Below are 27,122 nucleotides of genomic sequence, written 5' to 3' on the forward strand. Positions count from 1 at the left end.
ACTGTAACTTTGTTGCTTGTATCCTTACGATTTATATTGATATTGTTTCCTGGTTGCTTATTTGTACCTTATGACTATCAATAAGTGTTGTACCTTAGAATTCTTGATGAACGTATCTTTTCTTTTATGTACATTGAGAGCATATGCACCATGACAAATTCCTTGTATGTCCAATCACACTTGGCCAATAAAAAGTTCAATTCTATTCTACTTTAATATAGCAACATTGCTGAGGTTGAGAAACATTAGTCTATATGAAAGACTTTAAAAAAAGTATTAAAGGCAGAAGGACATCTTGATGCAACTCTCCCATTGTACTGTAATTATCTTCTAACAATTTTTTACTCTGCCAGTAAATTCCTTCCTCTATCATTTTTTTCTATCCCGAATTATGGAATTACAAGATCATAAAAAAGAGTGCTTGGTCTATGGAGAATTTCAATCATCTAGTTCCAGTTCATGGATGTCCCAAAGGTACCTTTCCAAAAGGCAACTGGACTTTCTTGGTTTTTTTCCTTGAAAACATTTCGTTTCTAAGAAGCTTCTTCAATTCTTTCTATGCCAAGCCCCAAGTCTGAAAAACGTTCTATTCTATTCGGAGTCGAAGGAACAGAGGAATTGTAGATGCATACCAGTTCCCAATTACCTTTCGCTTGATTTATGGGAGTCTGACAACCAATCAGGATACTCTTCCTGTGCCCCAGAAAGGTCAAAGCTCAGAAAAATCATAAAACCAGGGAGCACACAGGATCTCAGGCCCTTTTCTGTTCAGGAACTCAAGCCATGTGATCCTGACCACCATTAAACCATCTTTCCAAGCAGCCTCCATGTTTCCAGTGTCTTTGTCCCCACTTGGAACTGAACCCAGATGGATATTTCTTCCAACACCCTGATCAAGATTTGTAGTCCATATGTTTTTGCAGTGTAGAAGTTGTAGATTACAGGATAATTTTCTTCTGAAACCAAATTGTTTATTAGAGAGTAGGTTGTTTTTAGGTGGAGGGTGATGGATTGGTTGATGATTGATTCCATTACTTTGCAGGTGATGGAGCATAAAGAGATTGGTCTGTAATTTTCAACTAGGCTGGGGTCTCCATTTTTGAAGATAGGGATGACCTTGGCTAGTGACCATAGATTGGGAAGGGAGCTGGTCCTGAAAGATTTTTCAAAGATTATGCTTAGGGGTTTTGCTATAACAGTGGAAAGCTTTTTTAAGAAGTATGCACATAGTGCATCAGGTCCGATAGATAGAGATGGTTTCAGTCTATGTAGTGCCTTTTCAACATTATCTTCTGTGAAATCTATTTGTGTTAGATCGTTGTAGTCATTATTGGTATGACTAGGGAATGTTGGGCATGAGCCATTACTGTTAATACAATCCTTATGATTTATATTGATTATATTTATATTTATATATTGATATGATTTATATTGATATATTGACCATCAATTGTGTTGTAAATGTTGTACCTTGATGAACGTATATTTTCTTTTATGTACACCGAGAGCATGTGCACCAAGACAAATTCCTTGTGTGTCCAATCACACTTGGCCAATAAAAATTCTATTTTATTCTATTCTATTCTATTAACAAAGACCGAGCCAAAAAATGTGTTAAAGAGGTTTGTTTTAACTGCTTCATCATTGCATTCTTTACCGTTAGATCCTTTTAGGGATTAAATATAGAGAATAATACTTTGAACAAATTGATAATTTCCTTATTTCCAAACAATCAAAAAATGAGACTTTCATTGGAAAAGTAAGGATGATCTAAAAATGCCGTTTAAAATTCGAGCTACAAATCCCGCGTTCATAGACTTGCAACGAACTACTCTTCATTTTATCTCTATGGCAAACAGCCATGACTCTTCATTTCCTGTACCGAGAGCCCATGTCCGGTCCTAGATTGGCAAGGGCAGCCTGTCCAATCGCAGGAGCTTATGTTGAAGTACTACGTCCTGGTAGAGGCGGGGCTTAGCAATAGCTGCGGAAGGAAGCTCGTCTTGCGGCGGACTTGTGAGCGAGGAAGGGCTTTTTCCCTCTCCCCACCCTGAGGTTTTCATCATGGTGAGTCTTTGATGGTGGAAAGAGGGGGCGGATTGAGGGGGGGGCGCGCGAGATGGAGGTAAAAAGGAGAAGGAGAAATAGCTTAAATCCGGGGAAGGATCACTGGCCACTCTCCTTGATGGCGGTGGGAGGTTTTTCTCGGGAATCAGAGGCGGTGTGCTTAAGGGAAGAAGAAGATCGTCGGGTCTGTGGCTCCAACTGTTGCTGATGGACTCCTCAGCGATGTCTGTTGTAGAAGCAGATTGCAAATTAGGATAGGGGAAGGGTGGGGGGGAAGGAGGCTTTTGCTTTCTTTCCAGAATTTCTATGGAGGCGATAGTGAAAGCATGCATAGCCTTGCGTGATCATTGCGCGCCTGGGACTTGGCCTTTCTTCTTCTTCTTCTTCTTTTTTACATCTGCGTTAGAGTTGGAGCCAGAGCCAGACTTTTTTCGCCATGCTTTAAAGCAGGGGTCCCTCAAACTCATCAGCACATTGACCCCTTTATGAAGTTTCAAATTGTTCCACACACACACGCACCCCAAACATCTATTATATGAAAATAATTTAATAAATACTAGGTTTAATAGTATTACAAATAATAACTATATAATGGATAGTCCCCCTGGGATTAATATTAACCATTTTGTTGAGAACTCTGCTTGGAAAATATAATTGTTATCAAAAGTATTCTGGACTTGATAATAGTGGTTTGGATAATAGTGGTTCACCATAGCTAATTTATATCAGAGAGATTTAAATTAAGGGCTGCTTGAATATATAGCTCAGCCTTACGGAATGCTTTCCTTCCACCTCTGAGCCAGCATAGATGCTGTTGTCTCCATTGCCAATCCAAATTGCTTCTGTTCTGCCCTGCAGCCAGAGGATAATGCTCTCATTTGCTCTGCAAGGAGATCTTGAATCTCCTCACTTTCCTAATATCCACCAATGGCATTTGCCGATCCCTGTCCTACTGGAGTTTTGTCTACTTATTTTTCAAAGTTATGTAGCAACTTAATCCTGTTGGACTCTGTCAGATAATTTATAAGGTTTTGACAAATGGCTACACCATATTAGCCCATTTATTAGAACTTGCCCTGGCTTCACCTGCTATCTTTCCCAGCCTGGGTATTGGCTGCACGAGCTAGGAGAAGTGCCAAGTGTAGGGAGAGAAACTTTTTATTCACCAGGTTTCCAAATTCATCCCTGGTTTAGACATCCAGATTATCCCAAATTGCTGATAGCCCAAGTAACAGTTTACTGATAGGGTGGGGGTTGAAGCAGCAGAGCGAAGTCTCCCTGTCCTTCCCTGTTTCTGGAGGAGGACAGCCAAGGACTGGAAGTGAGAGGTGTGGTCCACATGAGCCTTTACTGGCCAATAGACACCAGGCTGATCCCACTTTTATGAGATGATTTTACAGTACCACCAACTGTATTGGGATTTGTAGAACTATATTCATAATTGGCTAACTAGGGGTGAAAAGATTTTTAAAATGGGAAAGCTAAGGACAACTTAATGCTGTCTGAAGCATGGATTAGGAATTGGATGAAGGCAACATCATGGGAATACTGAAGCAAAAAAAAGTGCTTACTAGAGCTTGTTTGTACTGTGATTACAATGAAGTGGGGAAAAACTCATAGTCTTTCTGAACCAAAATAGAACATTTTAGCCCATTCTATCTCTGTCCAGTATGGGAGTTAAATTTTGGAATATTTTGCACTGTGGCTCAAATATGCTTATTCTAATGTTCTTCATATTCATAAGGATAAACCTTGATGTGTGCAACTTAATAGCTTCTAGTAAAAAAAGTGCTGCATTTGACATGCTTTTTCAATTAAACTTTTTTTCTTTTTTAGTCTATTATGTCCTATAATGGAGGGGCTGTTATGGCCATGAAAGGGAAAAACTGTGTGGCTATTGCAGCTGATCGCAGATTTGGTATTCAAGCTCAGATGGTGGCCACGGACTTCCAAAAAATTTTTCCAATGGGAGACAGATTATTCATTGGTTTGGCTGGTCTTGCCACAGATGTGCAGACAGTGTAAGTATTGCATTAAGTAGATATAAGCAAGAAAACTAGGATGTTCATAACAGCTATAACTAACTGGCAACTAGTTTCTTAGTTTATTCTTATTTATTTTTATTCTTATTCGAACATTGGGAAATGAATACGTCATGATTGGCCAAGTTACTGAAAAGTTGAAGCTAAATCCAGTTATTCACATCTATAGTGGTAGACAGTGAGATAAATTAGATGGTGATTTTTGAATCTCTGGGATCAATCAAGAGTGGCTAAAATAGCTCTTGGTAGACAGCTTCTAAATATCAAGAGTTTACAGAAACAAGTTAACTTCCAATGCAATGTTTTAAAGTATCAACAATATAATTACTTTCTTCACCTAAGGTACAGATAGCTATCAGCATGACTGCTTTTTTAACAATAGTTCACAGTTGCAACGTTCTTGAAAAAAATGACTTACCATCTGCTGTCAAAGTTATAAGCACTTCGCAGTCATATGATTGCAGTTCAGGGGCTTGGCAACTAAGTCACAAATACAACAGTTGCAGCATCTTGTAATCATGTGATCATGTTTTGCAACCTTCCCACCAGCTTCCAACAAACAAAGTCAATTGGGGAAATTGGACCACAGTAAAATGATCGTAAAATTGGCCCCAGTCATGTTATGACTTGTTTAATATGCTTAGTCCTAGCTGGGGTTGTACAATTCTACCCGTAAGTAGCTAAAATGAAGAACATCAATAGTATAACTTTATTGTCATTCTACATATATACACAGTATACCCATACAACGAAATTCACATAACGCCCAAAGACAAGGCCCAACATACATAACAATCCCCAAACACACCCCCACCCAAGCACCCACCCACCCACCCACCACAAATTCCCCATCCCTGAACCACCGAAACATCCACACAACAGACCAAGTAATGCTGTCCAACAGCTCACTGATGGTGGCCCTTTAGTTCATTGTTGAGTGCAATTATAGCTCTGGGATAAAAACTATTCAGAAAACATGTGGTCTGAGTTCTGATTGTTCTGTATCTTTTGCCAGAAGGCAACAGTCCAAAAAGATTGTAAGCAGGATGGGAAGAGTCTCTGAGAATGTTGTGCAACTTCCTCAAACAGCAAGATGTGAATGTCATCTAGGGCTGGTAGCTGTAGTCCCATGATATTCTGGGCACTTTTAATGATTCTCTGTAGAGCTTTTTTGTCCGCTGCAGAGCTACTCCTATACCATGCAAGAATGCTGTATGTCAGGACATTCTCAATGGTGCTGCGATAGTAGGACAGAAGTAGATGCTGAGATAGATTTATCTTCCTGAGCAGTAGCTAGGGATAAATATTTATGTGAAGCTATAAGCTTACTTCTCTGATACTCAAATTTGCAGTCTCTGTATATTCGGGGACATACTTTAAATGAACACATCTGGATAGTGCTCACCCAGATCATTTCTGCATGTGGCTTGAAATAGAATGTAAATTATTCAGAATTGTGGGTTTAATATTCTAAATTTCAATGTCCTTTTCAGAATTAAACAATGATTGCTTGTCTTTAGAACAATTTAAATGGTAATTATTATTATTTTAAAAGCTTCCAAAAAGTCATCTCTAGATTGCTTACATGAATTTCAAATTCTACAATGAAAAGTGAGGTACACCATGTTGATTGTTTAACAAAACAGAAAGGTCAGATTCCCCTGATACTCCAGAATTATAAACTGTGGTTTACTATTGGATTATTATTTTTTGCCTTGATCGTAGTAAAGGACGTTAGGCATGTAATAATGTGTTTATGTGTTAATCACATTAGTGGGAAATAACAAATTTGAAGCAATTCATATTCATCGCATCTCTATTTTATAATTACTTACAGGCACAACTAGTAGGTTTTAAACTATACTTCCTTGCCACTTGGATTGGATGGTAAATAGAAGAGAATGATCATTTTGCCTTAAAATGGATTTGAAACACTTTTGTTTTTCTTCTTACAGTGCTCAAAGGCTCAAATTTCGACTAAATCTCTATGAACTGAAGGAAGGGAGGCAAATTAAGCCGCAAACCCTAATGAGCATGGTGTCTAATCTCCTATATGAAAGACGGTAAAGAGTCAAGCATTCATGATATCTGGATATAGCTAGTGTTGTTAAAAAATAAATTTCGGTAATAGATTTGATAAGGCAATTATTTTTGAACTGAGAATCAGGGAGCCTTCAGGAGCAACTTATTTGGATGGGCACTAATTTTTAAAATTGACCAGGCTCATATAGACAAAAGTGTCAGAACTTATTCTAGGCTTTACTCCTCACGTTATTTGCGTTATTGCAAAGTTTAGACCCTTGTCATATATAGATTAAGGTATAAATATCAAAAATGGTGTATTTCTTACCTAGCACTAATAGAATCGTTGGTTTTAATCATGGCTGTGTGAAGCATACAAATTAATTAATTATTTTATGATACTTTTACTGTTTTCCACCCCAGGGTTTACTTCCTGAATAATTAGTTTGCATCAGGATTATTGCTACATTAGCAGGCAGTTTTTACTCCTTCAGATTTAGTTGAACAATAGTTCCTCTCAGTTGCATGGCTAAGATGAAGAGAAGATGGGAGTTGCAATTAAATAGCAATATTTCTCTGCTTGAGATGATAGTAGATAATCTTCAACACAAGGATTTTTTCCCCAGCTTTTTAATAGTGGAGCTAGACAAATTGTGGATATACCTTAAACCTTTTCCTAGTCATGCCAAGGATATTTATAATTTTAAAATGTAGTTAATTGTAATTATTTTCTTTTCTTGCTTTCAGGTTTGGACCTTATTATACAGAACCAGTAATTGCTGGATTAAACCCGGTCACTTATGAACCCTTTATCTGCTCCTTAGACTTGATTGGTTGTCCGATGATAACAGATGATTTTGTGGTCAGTGGGACCTGTACAGAGCAAATGTATGGCATGTGTGAGTCTCTTTGGGAGCCAGACATGGTAAGAAAAATACAGAGCTGGTCATAAGAAATATAGCAGGGTTAGCTACTTTAATAGAACACTTTTAATAAAAGCCAGCCCCTGGACTTCAAAAAGTAGATGTTAATAGGCTTTAGGTCATATGTACAAGTTCTTCCCAGTATTTTTCATTTTATAAACCTCTCCTCAGCACAAAAATTATATTTCAGTTTAAAATAGCTTGTTCATATGCTGCTTTGCTTAGAATTCTGCTTTACCCCTACATGCTGAATGCATGAATATATTGATATGGCCCAGAGAAAACTCATCTGAGAAACTTCATAGAAAATTCATACATTCTCTGTAAATACCTTAATAGAGATCTAATATGTAATTCCTCTTCCTCTCCATCCTGATCAAACTTGTTCTTTAGGGACTTTGAAAGAGACAATATGGCTATATTGTTTCGGTCCACATTCTTTTTATACTCAATACATTCACTTAAGTTTGAACAGATGCTTAAAAATAACTCTATAATTAAAGTTAACTTTTTTTTGATGCAGGAACCTGATCACCTCTTTGAAACCATAGGACAGTCCATGCTCAATGCTGTAGACAGAGATGCTGTGTCTGGTATGGGAGTGATAGTGCATGTGATGTAAGTAGAAACTGAGTGGGTAAAGATCAGTTCTAAAAAAATTATGTGGGACAGTATCTCTCTAGTTAATTTTCATGGCTGCCTAGAAAGACAATAGCTGTAATTGGCAGCAAGCAAGAGTAAGCCAGTGAAATTATTTTCCCAATTAATTTGTCCTTCCCTCTGGGTGTAGTGCTGTTATTATGGGTAACCTTTGGGAAAACCATTATGGTTATAGATACCTTTTTTACCTGTTGGTAGATAAAATTGAGATTTAATTGTCAGACAATAGAGGTAATTCTTGATTGTAATTGGGACTGGAATTTTGGTTATGACGGTCATAGGTTGATGCATCCCCGTGACAGGCTGATTTTACTACTGTTTTTATGGCAGTCATTAAGTTTTAGTTTTTGGCAAAATCAGCGAAAAATATCACAAATCATAGTTATATGATGGCAGGAAGCTGCAGCCAGTCATGATGCCTGAAATGCAGTCATGTGACTGCAGAGGAGAGTGTCTTGACATTTTACAATTGCTGGAAATGCATTGCAGGTATAAAGAACTTTTTCTGAGGCTGTTATAAATCTGAACGGTCATTAAATTACTAGTTGTAAGTAGATTCTCTCCTTTTTCTCTTCTCCAGTGAGAAAGATAAAATAACTACCCGGACACTGAAAGCTCGCATGGATTAAGTTGAATTCCTACTAAGAAAACTGATTGTCTAAAGATAGGAAATTGTACCATTAATGGAATAAACTTTTTTTTCTAAAAGCACAACTTCTTCATTTTTATATAGAAGCTGTATATATTTTATGTAGATGCTGAATTGTTTAAAATCAAAGATAAAGTGTTGCTCTGAAGATAATTTTCAGACAATGATGTAATAATGTAATCTGGCTGTCATACCTAATTGTTCTATAAATTATAAATTTAAAAAAAATGGCATCCACCAAAATTGGCAGATCTCATTTTTTTAATGGTAAATACTACTCTTGATGTAACCTGAGAAAAGTCCTGCTGAATTCAGTGTGTCCTATTGCATGGACTTTGAGTAGGTTTGGAATGGAGATATTCAGTGTGAGATCAGATCTAAAATGAGCGAAAGTGCTTCAGATCTGACTTGGTCATCTCTTTCATGCCAGCTGGAGACTGCTGAGGAAAATACCATTTGAATTCAGATAGTAGTGACAAGGTAGTCGTCAAGGAGCTGCTCATGGGTAGTGGTGCATCCCAATTTTGGACCAAATACTGTACATCTACAAGCTGCACAGTTAATGTACACCCAAAAAAGATGATACGGTCAAGGTAATGTTTGTTGAACTGAGCTCAACAAAACACCTTAATTTCAAAAGTTCATAACTGAATTTTTTTTTGATACGCTTGGACCCTGACTTGCTTTCACATTTCAATATATGTTTAAAACTTCATTTTAAAGGCATTTTGTATATCTCTTGGACCTACCATAAGACAGCTCAGATTTAGCTTTCCAAACCCACTCCCTAGTTAAATGGAAAATCTCATATTCCAAGAACACAAGACAAGATATAGCTTTGAAAACCCCAAATGCTTATAAAATAAGCAGAGGTAGGTGGTACCCTTAAATTTTTACTCGTTTCAGTGGAACTGTTTTCTAGACTAAGCTGTTGATTTCAGTTTGTTAAAAATTCTTTTGAAAGTAATAAATAGCTGTAGTTTTCAAATGTTGGGGCAAGTTCTTTTTTCTTAACTTGTATTAAAGCAGAAGGACAGCATTTAGAGGGAAGTCTTATTAATGGGGTAAGTGAACACAACTGGATTAGTGGACCTTATTTATGCAAGGGTAAGCCCATTTGCAAATAAACTGAACACAATTTTGTGGATATATTCTTGTTTCACCTGGGAATATGCAGCTAATTCTCAATTATGGATCTCAGTGATTATTAACTGTCCTTAAAGTTGTGGCCATTGTAGTGTCCCCATAGTTTCATAATTGTGATTTGGGTATTTGACAGCCAGCTTGCAATTATGATAGTCACTGCCTCTCTACTCACAAGATTACCATTTATAACCTTCGCAGGTAGATGGAAAAACTAGCAGAAGGTTGAAATGATTGTGTGATATTGCATCCAAGAATCACAACTAGCACCCACTGAGTCAAGTCTTTTAAGCTAAGCAGCTTCTTCATTCTTATAACTATTTTGGGGAGAAAAATAAAACCCTGAGAGCAGTTTTACACAAAAAAAATTCATTTTTATTTTGTTTAACCCACCTGAGAGACTTCACACCTTGTTAACATACATGCATTTCAAAACAGTGTCTCATACTTTATAAGCACATTGACTTTAAAATTTTTATTTTAAAAAAGGTATGAAAAACTTAAAATAGTTTTTATTAGTTGGAGATTCAAATTTGTAATTGCCTGCTTGCCATTATGCACCAGCTTTTATAATATATTTAAATGCCATATGATTATATATATTAATATGTTGAATATATTCATATGGTATTCAAGCATACAATTAGGAAGAGATTGATAATGGCTGGAACACAAATGTCTTGTTTCCTTTATCTTTTAAAATAGTATATGGTTTCACAATTAATACAATTTTGAAAGATTGCCTGGGATGGCATTGTACACACTCATACCAGATTCTCAAAGACTTAGATAATGAAGAAGTGCAAACTTTATTTGACCATGTGGCTTATAGCTAGCCATCAATATTTATGTGTTTATAAGATTCCATTTTCACCCAAGTGCTTTCCAATGATACCCTCCCCAAGCCCTTCCTCTACACATGAACGTAACAGACATGATTAAAGATGATTGTCACCATCTACTGCAGTTTAGCCCTTAAAAATCCCACATTCAACATTTTTTCCAGTGCAGGAAATTCCAGCTTAACTGCCTGGATGTAACCACCTAACAATATAGACTGTGGGGATACATCAATGATTGCAGTGGAAGTTACTATATACTGAACAAAAATGAAATTTTCTTCCTCAAACATGATAGCCAAAGCTGAAACTATTAGTATATATTCCCCCTGAAGATACCATAATATTTTTAGATGAACAAAAACTTCTTTTAGAATACGAGTTCCATCTCATTCTAGAATAGGGATGTTAACAAACAATGCTGGGAACTTTCCTACAATATATCTGTAGGATCCTGGGTTGGGGAAGTACATTCCACAAAACAGGAGATGAAGAAGCTAAGACTACCATCAGCAACAGACGTTCTTTGGCTAGAATGATCTAACTGAGAATGTACATGTGTAAGTCTACATGGGAACAAGACTAACACATATGCCCCCAAATCCTCCAGATAGGTCACTAACTTTCTTAAGTCAAAATCTGCTCCAAATATATATTTTTAAAAAGCTAAATCATAGCTGTACTGAAAAAGTACTTCCTTTCTGTAATGTGTTAGCTATACCTTGGGGTCATTGCAACTGTAACAAGATGTACACCAGAAAGAAAAAGAGTGGCTATTGACATTCCCTTGCATGAATTGGTGAACAAGAAATCTGTTTGATTTCCAAAGTACTTGACCTAGAAGATTGTAGTTCTATGCACCAATGGCTATACATTACTGCTAAATCTCCAAATAGTTTAGCATTCATCTGCTGCTGATCCAACATGGGCTCTTCTGCAACAACAACAACAAAAAGGATGGGGATAATTTTCAGACTAAACTGATGGATAAATTATGCCAATATATATGCCCTTTATAGGAATGAAACTTGGGGCAGAAAAGCGAATGAGTTCTAAAAGGTCTCTTGGACATACTGAATTGGAAATAAAATTGCATTGCCAGTGCTATCCTTACAGTTACAGGGAAAACATGCATGAGCTATTTTTAGAATGATGTATTTAAAGATACCAGGCAGGGAGAAATCACTGATATAGAAAATAGCAACAAGGAAGGACGAGCAAAAGACTGATCGGGTCTAGGTTTAATCACTCTGAAGAGATGGTATGAGTGCCTTTTCTCCCACATCTCTTGTAGCGTTACAGGCAATGCTTTGATCAGAATTTATTGTGTATATCATTCTCATATTGCCAGATTAATTTAATATTCATAAGAAGGGGGAAATTCTAATACTGTGTTGTGGAAACAATATTTCCATGTGATTTCATATTCTGATTAAAATTTTGGGTGTGAATGGCAAGAAACAGGAATGTTAAAAGTTGTAGAAATTCCCAGTGAATAAATTTAAAATCTTCCTATGTGGGTATAACAAGAGTTTCCCCAAAAGACATCTTTCAAACGTATAATGTCTACAAATCCCATGTTTAGTGGAGTTGTAAACTAGAGCATCTCAATGTTATTTGGTTTGGGGAAACCTGAAGTAAAAAGACTGATCACATCCCTCTTGATCTCCCCACCAGGCTTTTTCTGTATCTTTTGAAGATTTCAAATCATTAAACTATTTTTCTATTAAGCAAACACTTGAGGGAAAAATTCCACAATGGTTAGTAGAACCAAGTGTCATGTGCATCTGAGCACCACCCCAGAGCAGAGCTCAGCGACTGACTATTAAGTTAATAGAATAAAGAATAAAATGGGACTAGAGGCAAAAGCCAGTTATACTTTTGCTGATATAGGACTTTAAGATGAATTCAGATGAAAGTCTTAAAAGTTCCTGATAGAGGGCAGCATAACAAAAGGCACAAATATGGGAATAGGAGATGGCAAAGAGGATATGTGGGCAAAATTTTAGTAGTAAGGACTACTAAAGTAGTAAGTAAATAAGTCATAAGGACTACTATTACTAACAATTCAATGGCATGTATGACAGAAAACAAAATCAAATGGGGAGTTAAAGGTGAGTTTAGGGATATATTCCCAATCATTTTGAGAGATATCTGAATAAAACTCAAATTCAACATCTAAGCACAAAGTATGCACATCAAAGAGGACTTTAAACAATGAACCAGAATAGAACCAGTAGCAATTTAGATGGGTTGGGTGGCTTTTGTCAGGGAATGAAGGCAGCTGAAGACAAAAGAACAGGATGTTAAAGGTGTTAAAGAGAAAAACTTCTGATGGAAGTGGATTGAGGAATGGAGAGAGTACAGATACAGACGAGAGACAAAGGCCAGGGAAGACTGAGAAGAGAAAGTAAGAGGAGGCAAAGATGGAGAGTTTGTTCTCTCTGCCTGAGTGCCCATTATTGGTTGTTTCAAGGGTCTTCTATAAATGAATCAACCAGGCAACACATCTTTTCTCGGTTTTTTAAAACTGTGCACTGACTAATTCCTAAATAGATTAAGGTAGGCAAATATTTGTAAAAAATGTAAAAAACAGCATTTTAGGCTAATGCTTACCAATTTTAATCAAAATATAAACAAAAAGAGTTGAAAATGAAATTTCATGTCAAGACAGGGTAGACCAATTTTCTATTTTACATTGAACTTCTAAGTGCACCATTTCCTTTGCGTTTACAACCTATTAACACCCATATCCGTGCCTGCCTTTTGAAATAAGTTCCTAAATTTACATTAATTTTATGATATAGTCATAAAATTGGGAAAGCTAAACACTGGTTTCTAACAAAAGAAATCTGCTTTGAAATCTAGGTGAAAAAAAAAAGAACTTTCAAATCTCTAATTTATAATTTAATTTATGCCTTAAGAAAATCTTATGGTATGTACAGCATATTCCATGATTTTTAAGCCTTGTAAACTATTATATGACTTTGGAATCATGGAATGCGTTATGCTTTTCCATATTTTTTTTTTGTTCATAAATATGAAAAATCCCATCTGAAAGAATACGCATACTTGAGGACAACGAAGAAAGAAAACAAATATTTACCTTACTCCCAGAAAAGATAGAATCCACAAAGCAGAAGGCACAGGACATTAACACCCCAACAATCACATACAAAAAAAAGCATGTGTAAGAAACAGATTCAGAAAGAATAAGCAAAGTGTCTTGATTGCAAGTTGATGGTTCATAATTTGCCAAATCCCTCTGTAAAAAAACAAACACCTATAAAGAACCCATCCTCACAAGAAGAATACTGAAAAAATGGAATCAATGAATTCAAAATCTTCAGTTTTGACAAGTACGGTTGTGAAATCCAACATTAGTCTGTAGATTACAAGAAAAAGTTGTAATTCAAATGAAGCAAGAACTTTTAAGAAAACTGAGCTAGTGCAACTTATTCCAAAAATCTGGATTAGCAGGACAATTTGTCCTAGTGGTTAAGAGCAGTCACCTTCAGCAATTTATTATATTTTTCCCATATTCTCAGACTAGATTCTTCCCCAATGGAATGATCAAAAGCTAATATTTCTAACACAATGGTTCACAGCATAAGATGATACAAAGAAGTGGTATCTTTTTTTAAACAGGAAAATATCATTTTACAGCATTTACAACCAGATCAAGGTATAAAAGTTTGAACCATGAATAATTTAGCTATGTAGATCATTATATTAGAGATAACTTAATCCAGGTTGTAATCCAACTCAGTACAAATGTATCTGCATAAGGTTATCTCCCTTCTTCATGATCACCACCAAGAAATTGTATCATATTTCATTAGAAATGTGGATTCTTCTGAAACTTTTTTTCTCCCTTGATTGCATAAAATTTTAAGCAGCCATCTAATTCCCTCATATTCTCATCTTTTTTTGAAATAACAATGCAAAAAGAAAGTGGGATATCAAAAGACCAGAAGTAAAAAGTCTTTGTTCAACTAAATGGCTTTCCTTAATCATTATAACAGTTCTAGTCCTTGAAATGACAGGTCATCTCTTGTCCAATCCTTAGAGAAAGCAACAAAGAGAATTTGTTCTGAGTGAACAGTCATAGTTCAATTGAAGGAAACCATCATTTATATCTTCTGTTATGTGTTCACATTAACATCTGATCATTTGGAGACTGATGCTTTTCAAAGAAAAGTGCAAATCTTAACACTACTTTATTCCTCAAGTTTATGTTTGGATATTTATTGTAGCAACCAAAATAGAAGAAAGTAATAGTCTCATTTTCCACCAGGTTTGGAGGCCCACATCTAGAGGTTAGTTTTCTGCTAGGTCAGACTGTCATTACACACTCACAGAATATCATATCCAGCAGACTGGGCTGCATTCCTGTAGAACTACCACCCACCCTCTACTATTCTTCTCCCTCCTTTTCTGCCAACAACAGGAAGACAACTATGTCAGGATATTGGACATAAATTCATTGAAGCGTTTTGAATATTGTTCAGGATTGACAGTGGAAATTTCTGCTCCAGCCTGGAAAACAAAACAAAAAACTTAAAGCACATACAATTTCATTCAAGCATTAAAAGTAGCATCAGTCATTTCTTTAAAGAGATTGCCCCATGTTTTTAAAACTCTGAGAAGTAACAAATGGCTCTGTACCAATTCATCCTCTTCAGAATCTGAAGGAGAAAAGGGCTTACAATCTACATGGACATTTATGAAGAAAAATTGCTCAGCTGATGATATTTCAAACATCGTCTGACTATCCTAGCCTTTTAGCAGTAGAGAATGCTCTCCAGGCCCAGTTGTTGTGGCTCCAGCCCCCACCCCCGGACCTGGCCCCCTGCCAGAGAGTGACTCAGAGAGTGAGGGGGAAGGGCCGTCAGGGCTCCCTTCTCCCTTCCTGGCTCAGCTCCAGGAGCCAGAGGCAGGCCAGGTGGAAGAGGTGACAAGGCCTCTGTCTCCAGACCCAGCTGAGGACAATCAGTCCTGGTTAGATCCCAGGTTTTGTAGACAAGAGAGGCAGGAACAACAGAAGCAGGGGTGAGGCAGGCCTAGAAAGTGCTGAGTCACAGAGCCACACTCCACAGGGTATAAAAGCAGGAGGGGCTGCTATACTGCTTCATGACGAACAAATCAAACTGCCTAGAGAGAACTTGAGCTGAAGTGCTGTTTATTCCTGACTTCCTGTTTTTTTTAAAAAAAATTATTTATTTATTTGAATTTATATCCCGCCCTTCTCCGAAGACTCAGGGCGGCTTACACAGTGTTAAGCAATAGTCTTCATCCATTTGTATATTATATACAAAGTCAACTTTTTATTGCCCCCAACAATCTGGGTCCTCATTTTACCTACCTTATAAAGGATGGAAGGCTGAGTCAACCTTGGGCCTGGTGGGACTTGAACTTGCAGTAATTGCAAGCAGCTGTGTTAATAACAGACAGACTTAGTCTGCTGAGCCACCAGAGGCCCACACCGGCATCAAGAAAGATAACAGAAAAACCTTGGCAGACGCTCGCTGGGTTGCTGCCAGAGCTGATAGCTGCCGTGGACTCAACTGCCGGCTAATTGAGCCATTTCTCGTGCCTCCCGGACTGAGGTGGGGGACAGAACACCAATGCTGTTTGAATGTTCCATGGGGCAAGGCTCTCTTCCTGTGTTTCTGCTCAGTTTAGAGAGTGCCAAATAATCACCTGCAGCAGAGAGGCAGAACATCCAAACAGGCACTTATATAGCCACCAGAGAAATGTGGTTATCATGTTACCACAATGTAATTGTGGTTACATCCTCTCTCTCATGCTTTTTGCGCAGGCAGCGGAACAACAAAGGCACTTGCCTGAAAGATGATGCAACCTACTTTAGGATTATGGAAAGAGTAGGACTGCCTCCCCAACAGTGACTTAATCACCTGCGCAAAAGTATATTGTTACAGTGTTCAATTAGAATGAAGGGGCTAGAGGACAGAACAGAAAAAACCTGGGATTAGCATTTTTATTGGAAATAAATTATCAGGAAACAAAGAGTCCTCTTAAAATTATTGCTAAGGCAGATGAAAAGAAAAAAAAAGAAAAACTGAGCAGAAAGGCACTGGATCATGCCTATTTGAAAAGGTAAATTGGACTGGAAAATTAGGATACATTATTATCTTAATAGCCTCAGCTCTAGCTTCTGAATGTTCCAAAGATTCTTCTGCATTAATTTCATACTGATCCTCATTTAGCATTTTGTAACCTATGGTTTTGGATGACGAGGCCCTGATGGACAGTTCTGAACTGGACAGTTATTTAAGAAGTAAACCATGTACACTGGCAAGAGATTCATTGAAAGGAAATATTTTGTGAATGGTGGTAAAAGACTCAGTAATTGACAGAAATAGAAGACAGAACAACAACAGAAAAATAATATCAAAATGTATCTTTGGGTGTGGTCATATTAAAATAGTCCTGATATATTTACTTGGAAGCTGCGGAATGGTGAGAAAACAACCACCAAAATGATTAGAATATGAAAGACTATAATGTACCCGTGTTTCCCTGAAAATAAGACCAGATGTTATTTTCTTTTGGACCCCAAAATTAGCACTAGGGCTTATTTTGGGGGAGTCTCTCCCCCCCGCCCCATGTACGGGAGGCTCACTTCTTCTGCTTGCTTGCCACGCAGCAGGCCAAACTCAGTGTGCCAGTGCCACCACCGCAAAGCATTAGGGGTGGAGCTGCCCTATGCGCCCCATACCAGCTTATCTCAGGGCCCTCACAGCCAGGCCACCTATGTCACACCCTGACATCTGCCTCACCTCACAGCCATGGTAAAAGCACACCGCTTGGCCTCCTTTTCCATTGCAGCATCGAGCAAGCACAAGAAGTGGGCTGGTGGCCACGTAGACTCCTGCTGCACATGGTTGCCAGTGCTGCCACTGTGAGACAGGTGTCAGGGCGTGGATGGCCTGGCTATAGGGGCGCTGAGGTAAGCCAGTGCGGGGCATAAGAGGCAGATCCACCCCACCTCACCTTGTGGATGCAGCACCGTGAGCAACTAGATGGAATGGCTGGCTGCACAGACTCTTAAGTAGGGCTTATTTTGGGGTAAAGCTTATATTAGGCACACACATAAAAAATATGCTAGGACTTATTTTCGAGAAAAGTCTTATTTTTGGGAAAACAGGGTATCTTACTTAAATGATAATTAGAATGGTAATCAATTACACTTGAACTACTGAAACCTAGTATCTGTTTTAGAGATAGACAAGCCATGGTTCTCTGACTGGATGTGGCTTTTATTTAACAAAATTTCTATTCCAGCTTTTCATAATTTTTTGCAAATTCCAAAGCCCTTTACAACCAGAATTCCTGAAAAATTGCTATCATTTTGAGTGATATACACATAAAAAGTGTAGTATAACGAACAAGTATAATACACTGAAAGAAAAAAATAAATAAAAAACCCATGGAAATCCTAGCCCCATCAACTTATACATGAAATGGTTGCATCCTTGCCTCCCTTTCACAATTTTGGATCACTGCTCAGCCAGCTGTGGCTTCAGGTGTTCTGAAATATATTATAAAACGTGTTATTGCTTGGCTATGCATAATGAGATAGATGCAAACAAATAGTTTTTTCTTACCCCATGTTTCACAGTTTTGGCAGCATGCGCTGCTTTTTTCTTTGTATCATAAGGTGTAAGGATATCTATAATTGCCATGAAATATACTTCCTTCTTAGGGGCACCTGGTTAAAACAAGATAGAGAAATTTATTAGTATTGGAGGATGCAGAACTATTTTTAGGGTTTGCTATTCTTATTGAATTGCAAGAATAACTAAACCACTCCAGAATTTTTTTACGCTAAATAAATGATCCAAGAAGTAGATTTTTACTCAGCAGATGCTTCAGGCAACACATAAAACAGTGAAAACATTGAGGAAGCAGGGGAAGAAGTGGATGATTTTATTATATGCAGAGCAGTTTTCTCTTCAACTATGGTAGACTTGAGAGTATGTATTTTTTAAAAACTTTGGAATATAGATAATCCTCAATATAACAGCAGTCATTTAATGCCCATTTGATATTACAGTTCTGGAAGCACTGCAGTTGTGCATGCACCCCAGCTGCTGTTCGGGCCTCTGGTGCACATGCTCACAATTCAGGGGGCCTAGCTGATCTTCAGAACTCTCCTGCGCATGTGTGCGCATTTGTGCATGTGTGCAAGAATACTGGTGTGCAGCATGCGCAGATGGTGTTCGCACATGTGCATTGCACACATGAAAACCATGCACATGCACAGATCGTGTGATTGCATATGTAGCGCATGGTGTGTGAAAGCTTTGCACATGCGCATATGGTGTTTGCGTGTGTACATTGCACATGTGAAAACCATGTACATGCACAGATTGTGCGATTGTGCATGCAGTGCATGGTGTGTGAAAGCTGTGCGCATGTGCAAATGGTATGGTTGCACACACAGCGCATGCACAGCTCGTATGAAAGCTGTGTCCATACATAGATAGTGTGGTTGCGCACGCAGCGCATTGGGAGGAACTCCATGTTAGTGCGGATGGCACGCACACACACGAAGCACGCAAAGCACGTATCTGTTCGGTACTCGGTGAGTAAAAGGTTCACCCACCACTGACCTACAGGCATAGTGAATACTGGACAAAGCTGCTAAAGGGCATGAAGAACTTCCGGACATTTATGTATTAGAGAAGACATCCAAATGATCTTCTCTATGCCCTGGCTCTCAAATAGACACTCCTACACTTTACTATTATTATTTACTACTATTATTTACTATTATTAATATTAATATTATTAATATTTACTATTATTAGCCTAGGACGTTGAGCTTGTTGATCAAAAGGTCAGCAGCTCGGCGGTTCGATTCCCTAGTGCTGCCATGTAACGGGGTGAGCTTCCATTACTTGTCCCAGCTTCTGCCAACCTAGCAGTTTTGAAAGCACGTAAAAATGCAAGTAGAAAAAATAGGGACCACCTTTGGTGGGAAGGTAACAGCGTTCCGTGCGCTTTTGGCGTTGAGTCATGCCGGCCACATGACCACGGAGACGTCTTCTGACAGCACTGGCTCTTCGGCTTAGTTGGCAACGACTACACGTATGTGCGAGGGGAACCTTTACCTTTACCTTTACCCTTTACTGTGGCTGCACACTATGAGGAAAATTAAACTGGAAGTCATGTTTGTAATTAATGCAACTTTATTGCATGCACTGTTGTAGTTCAGGGAGTCAAACAGTATTAAAATTTCCAAAAAGTGGAGAAAATAATGTTGATTCAAATAACCGCCATGTATCAATAAATGCTTACAATCAGACTCTGGCTTTCACAATTTTACATTTGTCTTCCATTCCCACTACCAGCATCCAGATCTCAATACTTACTTTCATGGCTTTTCATAGCATAGACATCCACGGATGGATCAAACTCCCCAGGCCCAAAGAAACGTGGGAAGTTGAGAAGGTTACCAGGACTGTCAGGTGGTGTCCCATAGGAACCAATTGGATTCCCACCTATGCCATCATTCTCACATTCTTCATCTTCTGCCCGGTTTTCAACTTCCATCTCTTCTTGCTCAGCTCGATCAACATCATGAATTCCTACCAGCAAACTGTAATCCATGATTTTCAGTTGTGCAAGAAACTGGAAGCCAACAGAAAAAAAAATCCTTCTCATTTTCAATGTCTCTCATCACCTCTGGGATTTGAGTTAAGCGATCTTTCGTTAACTTGGCACCAGCTCCAAGTATTAAGTCCCATAAATCTCAAGGCATTTTTACATGATTGCTTGAAATTCTTGGGTTTACAGAGTTTTAGAAGGAAAATATTTTTAATAATTTTTGTGACTTTGCAGCTTACTTCATCAGATGCATAGAATGGCTAGACTGATGTAGAATTTAAAATGGGATGAGGTGGAAGGGAAGACTAACTAATTATGCCCGTGCAGGTTACATATCAGACAGATTGCAAGTACCGAATCAGTTAACAATTGTATGTAATATGTTAAAGAAACCACTGTTTTTGCAGAAATATTGCGTAAAACTATGAGTTCAGCACTCTCTCATTCAATGATCCTGAACTTTTACAAAATGGTCATTTTAAGATCTTTTGTACTTTGAGGTCTGCATTCTATTTAAATTTAAATTGATTAAACAATTTAATAAAGCTTCTTAGTCACAGAAGGCACTACCAAATTCCTTCTGCAATGTGTAGGAGTAACACTCACTTTTGCTGAGCTTAAGTTATGGAAAACTTAGTTTCTTCTGTTGATCTTAACTTATGGAAAACTTACTTAACACGAAGGAGGAAATCCCCAAAGTGAATGCAAGAGAAATAAAACTCCTCTGTCTGCTTTTTTTAAAAACAGATTTTCAAATTAATTTAAATTCACTTTAGAGTCTGAGACAGAGTCTACCAGACATCTCTACCTTATCTAGTTTTTAAAGAGTTTGAAAATTATTGTAACAGTGGGAATTCTGTCACTCCCACTTCTTAGTTATGTCCCAATTCCCAAAAATCAACAAGTTAGCTATCCTACCTCAACATCTCGCTTCAATTTCTCCAGGAAATTTTTTTTACATTCCTCTCCAACATGGAGCTTTTGGCCTTCATTTAGAAAATCGTTGTCTTTAAAGGTTGGTAGATCCTTAGCCTAGAGAGGATTGAACTCAAGTAAATGCAAAACATTGCTTCCATATTTTACAATCCAAAGCAGTTTAATATACTATTTGCTGAAGTTGGGGCAAAGGCAATTCCAATTAACTGTGAGTAAATAATTTTAAAAATTATGAAAATATTGGTGACAAACTGCTGGACTAAAAGTAAAAGTTTGTGAGAGATTGTGGGAAGGAAGTAGAGAAGGATTGCAGGTTATGTCAGAAGAGCAATATAGCCCAGTTGAAGAAGCATTTCAAAAAGAGACTCCTCCCAGGAACTGGTCTTTCCATTCTGTTGTCAAGCCACACACAGCTGGCAAACCAAAGAACCAAAGCCATATAGATTTCAAGAAGATGTATCTGTGATAAAACCAGAAACTTTTAAAGGCAATGCCTACCACGCCTATACTAAATTAACTATGGTGGAGTGTCTTTAAAAAAAAAGCCCCATCTTCCTAACCTATGTATGTTCTTTATCTGATGGGACTACATAGTAAGGGCATTTTTTGGATTCCTGGATGATGTCGTCCATTTTGAACACACACACACACACATCAAGTTTTCCATAATGAGAAAGGCTGTAAAACTCCTAATTCAGGACAAGGACAAGACAGTTTTGTCCTTGTTTTCAGCAGTTTCTGTTGTTGTTATTGTTGGACAAGTTCCTGCAGTTTTATCTACAAGAGTTTTTAGAAGTGGTTTGCCATTACTTCCTTCTTAGGACTGAGAGAGCATGATTGGCTAAAGGCAGTGGTGGGATTCAAATAATTTAACAACTGGTTCTCTGCCCTAATGATTTCTTCCAACAACCAGTTTGCCAAACTGCTCAGAAAGTTAACAACCGGTTCTCCCGAAGTGGTGCGAACTGGCTGAATCCCACCACTGGCTAAAGGTCATTCAGCTGGCTTTGTGCTTAAGACAGAACTGGAATTCATGGTCTCTTGTTTTCTAGCTGGTACCTTAACTGCTACACCAAATTGGTTTTCTGTTACCAATTAAGTGATTAGGAAACATATTTATTGCTCTTGAAAGTGCTGTCTCTACTTACAGTATTAACTTCAGATTCAGATTTCAATGACATATACCAACTTTATCCAACCCTATTGGCTTCTAGATTGCTTATGTCCAACAGTACAATAGTATTTCAATGCTTTTATTCTGTAACATTTGGATGCCTTATTGCCCCACCTCAGAATGAGGTTGCAAAAAAACAATAAAATAATAATAATTGAAGCACTTTCCTTGTTAAAAAAAAGGCTGGCTTCATGAAGCATAGAACTTTTAAGGGTCTATATGCTATGGGATCACACTAATATTAACTGGGGCAAGAATCTAATCTAATCTAATCTAATCTAATCTAATCAAATCAATCTAATTAAAATAATTCATTAAAAATATGGTGGCAATAGTAACATAATTAGAGGCTCAAAATAGCAACAAAAGGAATAAACTCTGTTTTGGCTCTTCACATTTATAATCATGGATGCTTATAGGTGGCACATTCAGCCAACGTAAGGTCTTCAGTGGTCCCTTAAAGTGCATCCCAGATCTCCCCTCCAATTCTTCCATTTCCTACTTTACTCCTTCCAACTGTGCTTTCTCTTAGTGCTAAAAACTGCAGTTTCCACTTTCTGTCTCAACTAAAGAGTCCAGAATGACTTCTAGAGCTGTTTGACAGCTGTATTCATAGTGATGTATGGAGTGAAATGCAAATAATTTTGAGTGACCATATAATTTATAATACAGGTAGTCTTTGACTTATGACCAACTGCACCTGGAATCTCGAGCAAAGTGGCTGTTAAGCAAGATGTCACTTCATTGCTTCACTCAATGACCACACCTTCGGTACTCCTGACTGTGGTCATTAAGCTATGTCACAGGTCGTTAAGTGGACAGATAAGATTGCCCCAGGGGCATGAGACAGGCCTAGGAGATCCAAGCCACACATGAGTGTCTCTCAGCTCTGAAATTGTAAATTCTCTCTGTTGAAATCCAAGCAGGATTTTCAGCCCCTGAGGAGAGAGACAACTTGTATCTAAGGAAGTGGTATAATGTACTGTGATGGTTAAGATGGCATCCTTCCCATGGCTGTCTCAATTCAAACCACTATTGAGTGAACAGTCATAAGTTGAGGACTACCTGAAGGAGAGAAGGTCCAAAGGAAAAAATGCTGTTTAAACTGCCTTTGTCTGTGTCTGTATTGTTCTCAATCCCAGCAGGAAGAATCTCTGAATAAATGTATTTTGAGGAATCTCAGAGGCAGACACACTGGCAGTTTTTTGTTTATAACTGGAGAGCCACAATCAATGTTTGCATGTTTAAATGTATGCCTGGCGTACATGCTTGTCTATAGAGGAGAAATGGAAGGAGAGAGGATATCCACTTTTGACTGATGTCTGAGTTTCTAATAATCTTTTATATGCAAGTCTCAACACTAAAAGGATATCACAGCCTGGCTTACAAATATTCTACCCCCAAACAAGAGCTTAAGCCATACAGAAGAACAGAAATGTTTATTTTGATAAGCACTAATTGTTTTAAGAACTAGTTAATGCTTATTTTAATATTTTATCAAGCTTCTAATGTTATGTATTACTGCCAGATTCTATTAAACTTTGATGCTTTTATATATGATTTTGATTATCAAATTCAGTCTTTTTTTTTAAAAAATGCAGCTTCTTTTTAAAACCAAAAAATAAACTTAATTGAAAAAAGAATGCAAAGTCATCATATGAAGGATAAGAACACAATCATTTTATGCTCTTTCCTATTTCTATCCCATATATGTTGCAAGGTAGCTACCCAAATGCAATTTAATGCATCTTCTCAGCCCCTCAATACGTCACTTTCCTCTATTATATAGCACAGGCCAATCCTTCCTAAACTGCCACTTTCCAAAACTCTGCTGGACTACAATTCCCATCATTTTTCTCTGGGAAGATATTGGGTTGGGTTGCGGACTTGTATAACATAGGACCTTTTGTCTAATCTTGTTAGAAGTACTGATACAGAAGTAATATTTTATAGGTTTATTCAAAACACGAAGATTTTTATTTTAAAATTTTCTCTAACTTTGACTTTTACCTTTTCTTTGTCGCTGGCTTCTCTTGCTACTGTTGAACCCTGGAGTAAGTAAAAAATAGAAAGTGATTATCTATTTAAAGCCAAACATTTTTTAAAAAAACCTGACTACACATCTATATATTAAAGGCTAAGTCAATGCACTTTTCTTTGTCTTATTTACTCTAATTTCATTTTCTAAGCATTTAAACCATAAAAAGGTTGTATCTGGGAAAATATTACACTCCCCAGAATTGAATACATTAAGTCAGCTTTACTATGGTATGTTAGCTTTAACTGATGCTGCACAGAAAAATAGGACCTCTGACCTCTGAGATACTTTCCAATTCTATGATTTAGAAATGACTTATTGAAGGTCAACAGTCTCCTTCTCATTTTTCTAATGTGATCCTCATAGATCGCATGGATCCGTTAGGATCACATTATGCTCTCCCCCAAGAAGGCATGTATTCTCCATGGCTGAAGACAGAATACTTATACAGACAGATAGCAAGATTCAAAGAACATGCTAAATCTGATCCAAAATAATAAAATAGAACTGCTATGTTTATAATACGTCCAATAAATGAACACATTATGGCTCTATGAATAGCCTAGGGCTCATACAATGTACTAAAACAACACCTGAATTCTTTCATCTCAGTGAACCATAAACTAATTGCCTTAAAACTATCACAGTGTTTGATCTAGGAAATCAAGTACATCTATGCAGTACTGTATGAATTTTTTTGGATGTGTAGTACAGGAATATATATGCAATAATATTTCACATTATATGCAAACAGAAGTTGGCAAACAGTCATAAGATTACCTAAAACCAAAAGATTTCCAAAGAATTAGTCTAAAAATTTCTGAATAAGTCACAGTTATTCAAAAGAAAATATATACTTTACTCTCCAATGTCTTTTAGCAATCCAATTTGGGGAGGGAGATGGGGAATACCAGATATTATAATACAATAATATTATAACAATATAATATAATATTTCTATACTAGCAAATCACAGGAATTAAAAACACTAGGATACAACTAGTGAACACCAAATCTCATTTTACATAGAAAATCTGGAAAATCTGGAAATAAATAATAATGTTGATAGCTTTCCTCTTCCAGCACAAAACTCCTACTGAATCAAAATCAACACCAGGCCTAAATGTTTCAGTGTAGCCATGGTCTACGGGACTCAGCCCTCAAAGAAAAATTATACAAGGAAACCAAACCATGTGAATATAAAAGTAGTCTTTGACTTATGATTACAATTGACCCAAAATTTCCATTGCTAAGCAAGACAGTAGTTAAGTGCGTTTTGCCCCATTTTATGACCTTTCTTGCCAAGGTTGTTAAGTGAAACACTGCAGTTGTTAATTTAGTAACACAGTTGTTAAGTGATTCTGGCTTCCCCATTGAATTTGTTTGTCAAAAGGTCATTAAAGGTGAAACTGCAACTGTCAAAAATGTGAACCAGTTGCCAAACATCCAAAATATGATCATGTGGATGTTGCAATGATCCTAAGTGTGAAAAATGATCCTTTTTCCGTTTTTCAGTGCTGTTGTAACTTCAAGTAGTCACTAAACAAATGGTTGTAAGTAGAAGACTACCAGTAGTAGCCATGTGAATTACACAGAAATAGCATTTTTCAAATGATACCTTACTTTTTTCACAACTCCAAGACTCAAGTATCCACTTATAATTCTTAAACTTACAAGCATGCACTTTTTTTGAGGCCAGAATGGGATACTGTTAAACTTCAGAGATGCTCACCTTGAGATCGTATTTTCGATGCACTGTCAACCGGTGACTAAATACATTCCTGGTGACTACCATGTAGGTTTCCACACCATCTACGGTAAGCCTGTACATGCCAAGAAACTGGGGTAAAAGTGTATTTCCATGACATTCTACAATGAACTGAAGAGAATAAGGAAAAAAAGGAAAGAATAAATAATCAATTAGTGTAGTCTCAAAACCGCCAGGTTTTTTGGGATTGCCACAGAAGGATGATTTAGAAGGGCATCATCTGAAGTACTTTTTAAAGTATCAATATTTCATAATATAACCTGGTATACTAAATTATTTCTAATAAATGAAACAAAAAAGACAAAATCTTTTTACTTTGTAGAATGGTTGAGAAATATGACATTGATAAAGCATAATTGCTTTTTTTCAACAGTTAATCTTAGAAATAAGGAATATAGTTCTGAGCCTTATTTTGCCAGAATGAAAGTATAATAACAAGAAAATAATTATTCTAGCTACATTTTTCTAAACTCAGATCTCTTAAGTTATCATGAAAAGCTAATTTTCTGCAATCTTCTAATTATTGCCCTAAAACTTTCACTGTCCTGAATAGACCAATCTCCCTCTATTCAACTCAAGTATGATCCTAAGAGTTATCCAATAGAGACCATTGGTTTAGAACTCTTTGATAATACAACTAGAATGTCCTGAATGGAGAAAATAAATAAAAATGAAAATGAATTTCAGGATAAAATAAATGAAGGATAAAGAAAAAAATATCCCCATGATACACAACAAAATCTGTGCATCTGGGTGGTAAAAGGGTTTAATGGAGCTTTTTCTTTTGATATCTCATTTCCTCTATTTGGAATGTTGCTTCTTCATCACAAGATATAAATTAATTATGGCAGGTCTTTCCAATAACTGGAAAGTGGAAAAGAAATTGAGGAAAATAACTCTGGGCACATCCGTACCTGATAATCTCTTCTAAATAAAAATAGTGCAGCAGATGATTCATAGGTTATGCATGCAATAATCTCATAAACTAGAAAGAAACAATCTCTTTTTTCAGCTTCTTCTTTCTCTCTGGCTGGGAGAGAACAGGAATATTTCTGTAGAAGTCTCCTCCAAAATATGAGCATCTGCTAAAATGCCTACCAAAACAGGTATACTTTCTTCCTATATATCTCTCACCTGCAGTACTGAACTGTAAAATTTGTTACTATTGGTTCTGTGGATGTGGCTTGGTGGTAGGGATGTGACTGGGTGGGCATGGCCAACTTTT

The 27,122-nt window shown here is 37.2% G+C and overlaps 2 protein-coding genes across 5 annotated transcripts in view; one reads left to right on the forward strand and one right to left on the reverse strand.

Moving 5' to 3' along the window:
* The first annotated feature begins 1,920 nt into the window (after positions 1-1,920).
* PSMB3 (proteasome 20S subunit beta 3) lies at positions 1,921-8,606 on the forward strand. Its single transcript, XM_058179780.1, has 6 exons — positions 1,921-2,067; positions 3,904-4,088; positions 6,065-6,172; positions 6,879-7,056; positions 7,578-7,672; positions 8,295-8,606. Exons 1-6 carry the CDS (start codon positions 2,065-2,067, stop codon positions 8,341-8,343), a joined length of 618 nt encoding a protein of 205 aa, XP_058035763.1. The 5' UTR covers positions 1,921-2,064; the 3' UTR covers positions 8,344-8,606.
* Positions 8,607-13,745: 5,139 nt separating this feature from the next.
* The window catches only part of PIP4K2B (phosphatidylinositol-5-phosphate 4-kinase type 2 beta), a 30,479-nt gene continuing 17,102 nt past the window's right edge, over positions 13,746-27,122 (reverse strand). For 3 of the 4 annotated variants that reach the window (XM_058179775.1, XM_058179778.1, XM_058179777.1), the window contains 6 exons: positions 25,862-26,008; positions 24,102-24,140; positions 20,900-21,013; positions 19,747-20,005; positions 17,977-18,080; positions 13,746-14,884 (listed from right to left, as the gene is read on the reverse strand). In XM_058179775.1, the coding sequence (XP_058035758.1) occupies positions 14,804-14,884; positions 17,977-18,080; positions 19,747-20,005; positions 20,900-21,013; positions 24,102-24,140; positions 25,862-26,008 (744 nt within the window). In that variant the 3' untranslated portion in view covers positions 13,746-14,803. The remainder of the gene's footprint in view (positions 14,885-17,976; positions 18,081-19,746; positions 20,006-20,899; positions 21,014-24,101; positions 24,141-25,861; positions 26,009-27,122) is intronic. The other variant, XM_058179776.1, reaches the window with a different exon arrangement.

The sequence above is a fragment of the Ahaetulla prasina genome, chromosome 4 (genome assembly GCF_028640845.1).
Source record: "Ahaetulla prasina isolate Xishuangbanna chromosome 4, ASM2864084v1, whole genome shotgun sequence".
Lineage (NCBI taxonomy): Eukaryota > Metazoa > Chordata > Lepidosauria > Squamata > Colubridae > Ahaetulla > Ahaetulla prasina.

What these genes read in the sequence shown, in the direction of transcription:
- PSMB3 (XM_058179780.1), top strand. An exon ending in GCCACAGATGTGCAGACAGT is followed by an intron (nt 4,089 to 6,064) that starts GTAAGTATTGCA and finishes TTCTTCTTACAG; the next exon opens with TGCTCAAAGGCTCAAATTTC. An exon ending in GGAGTGATAGTGCATGTGAT is followed by an intron (nt 7,673 to 8,294) that starts GTAAGTAGAAAC and finishes TCTCTTCTCCAG; the next exon opens with TGAGAAAGATAAAATAACTA.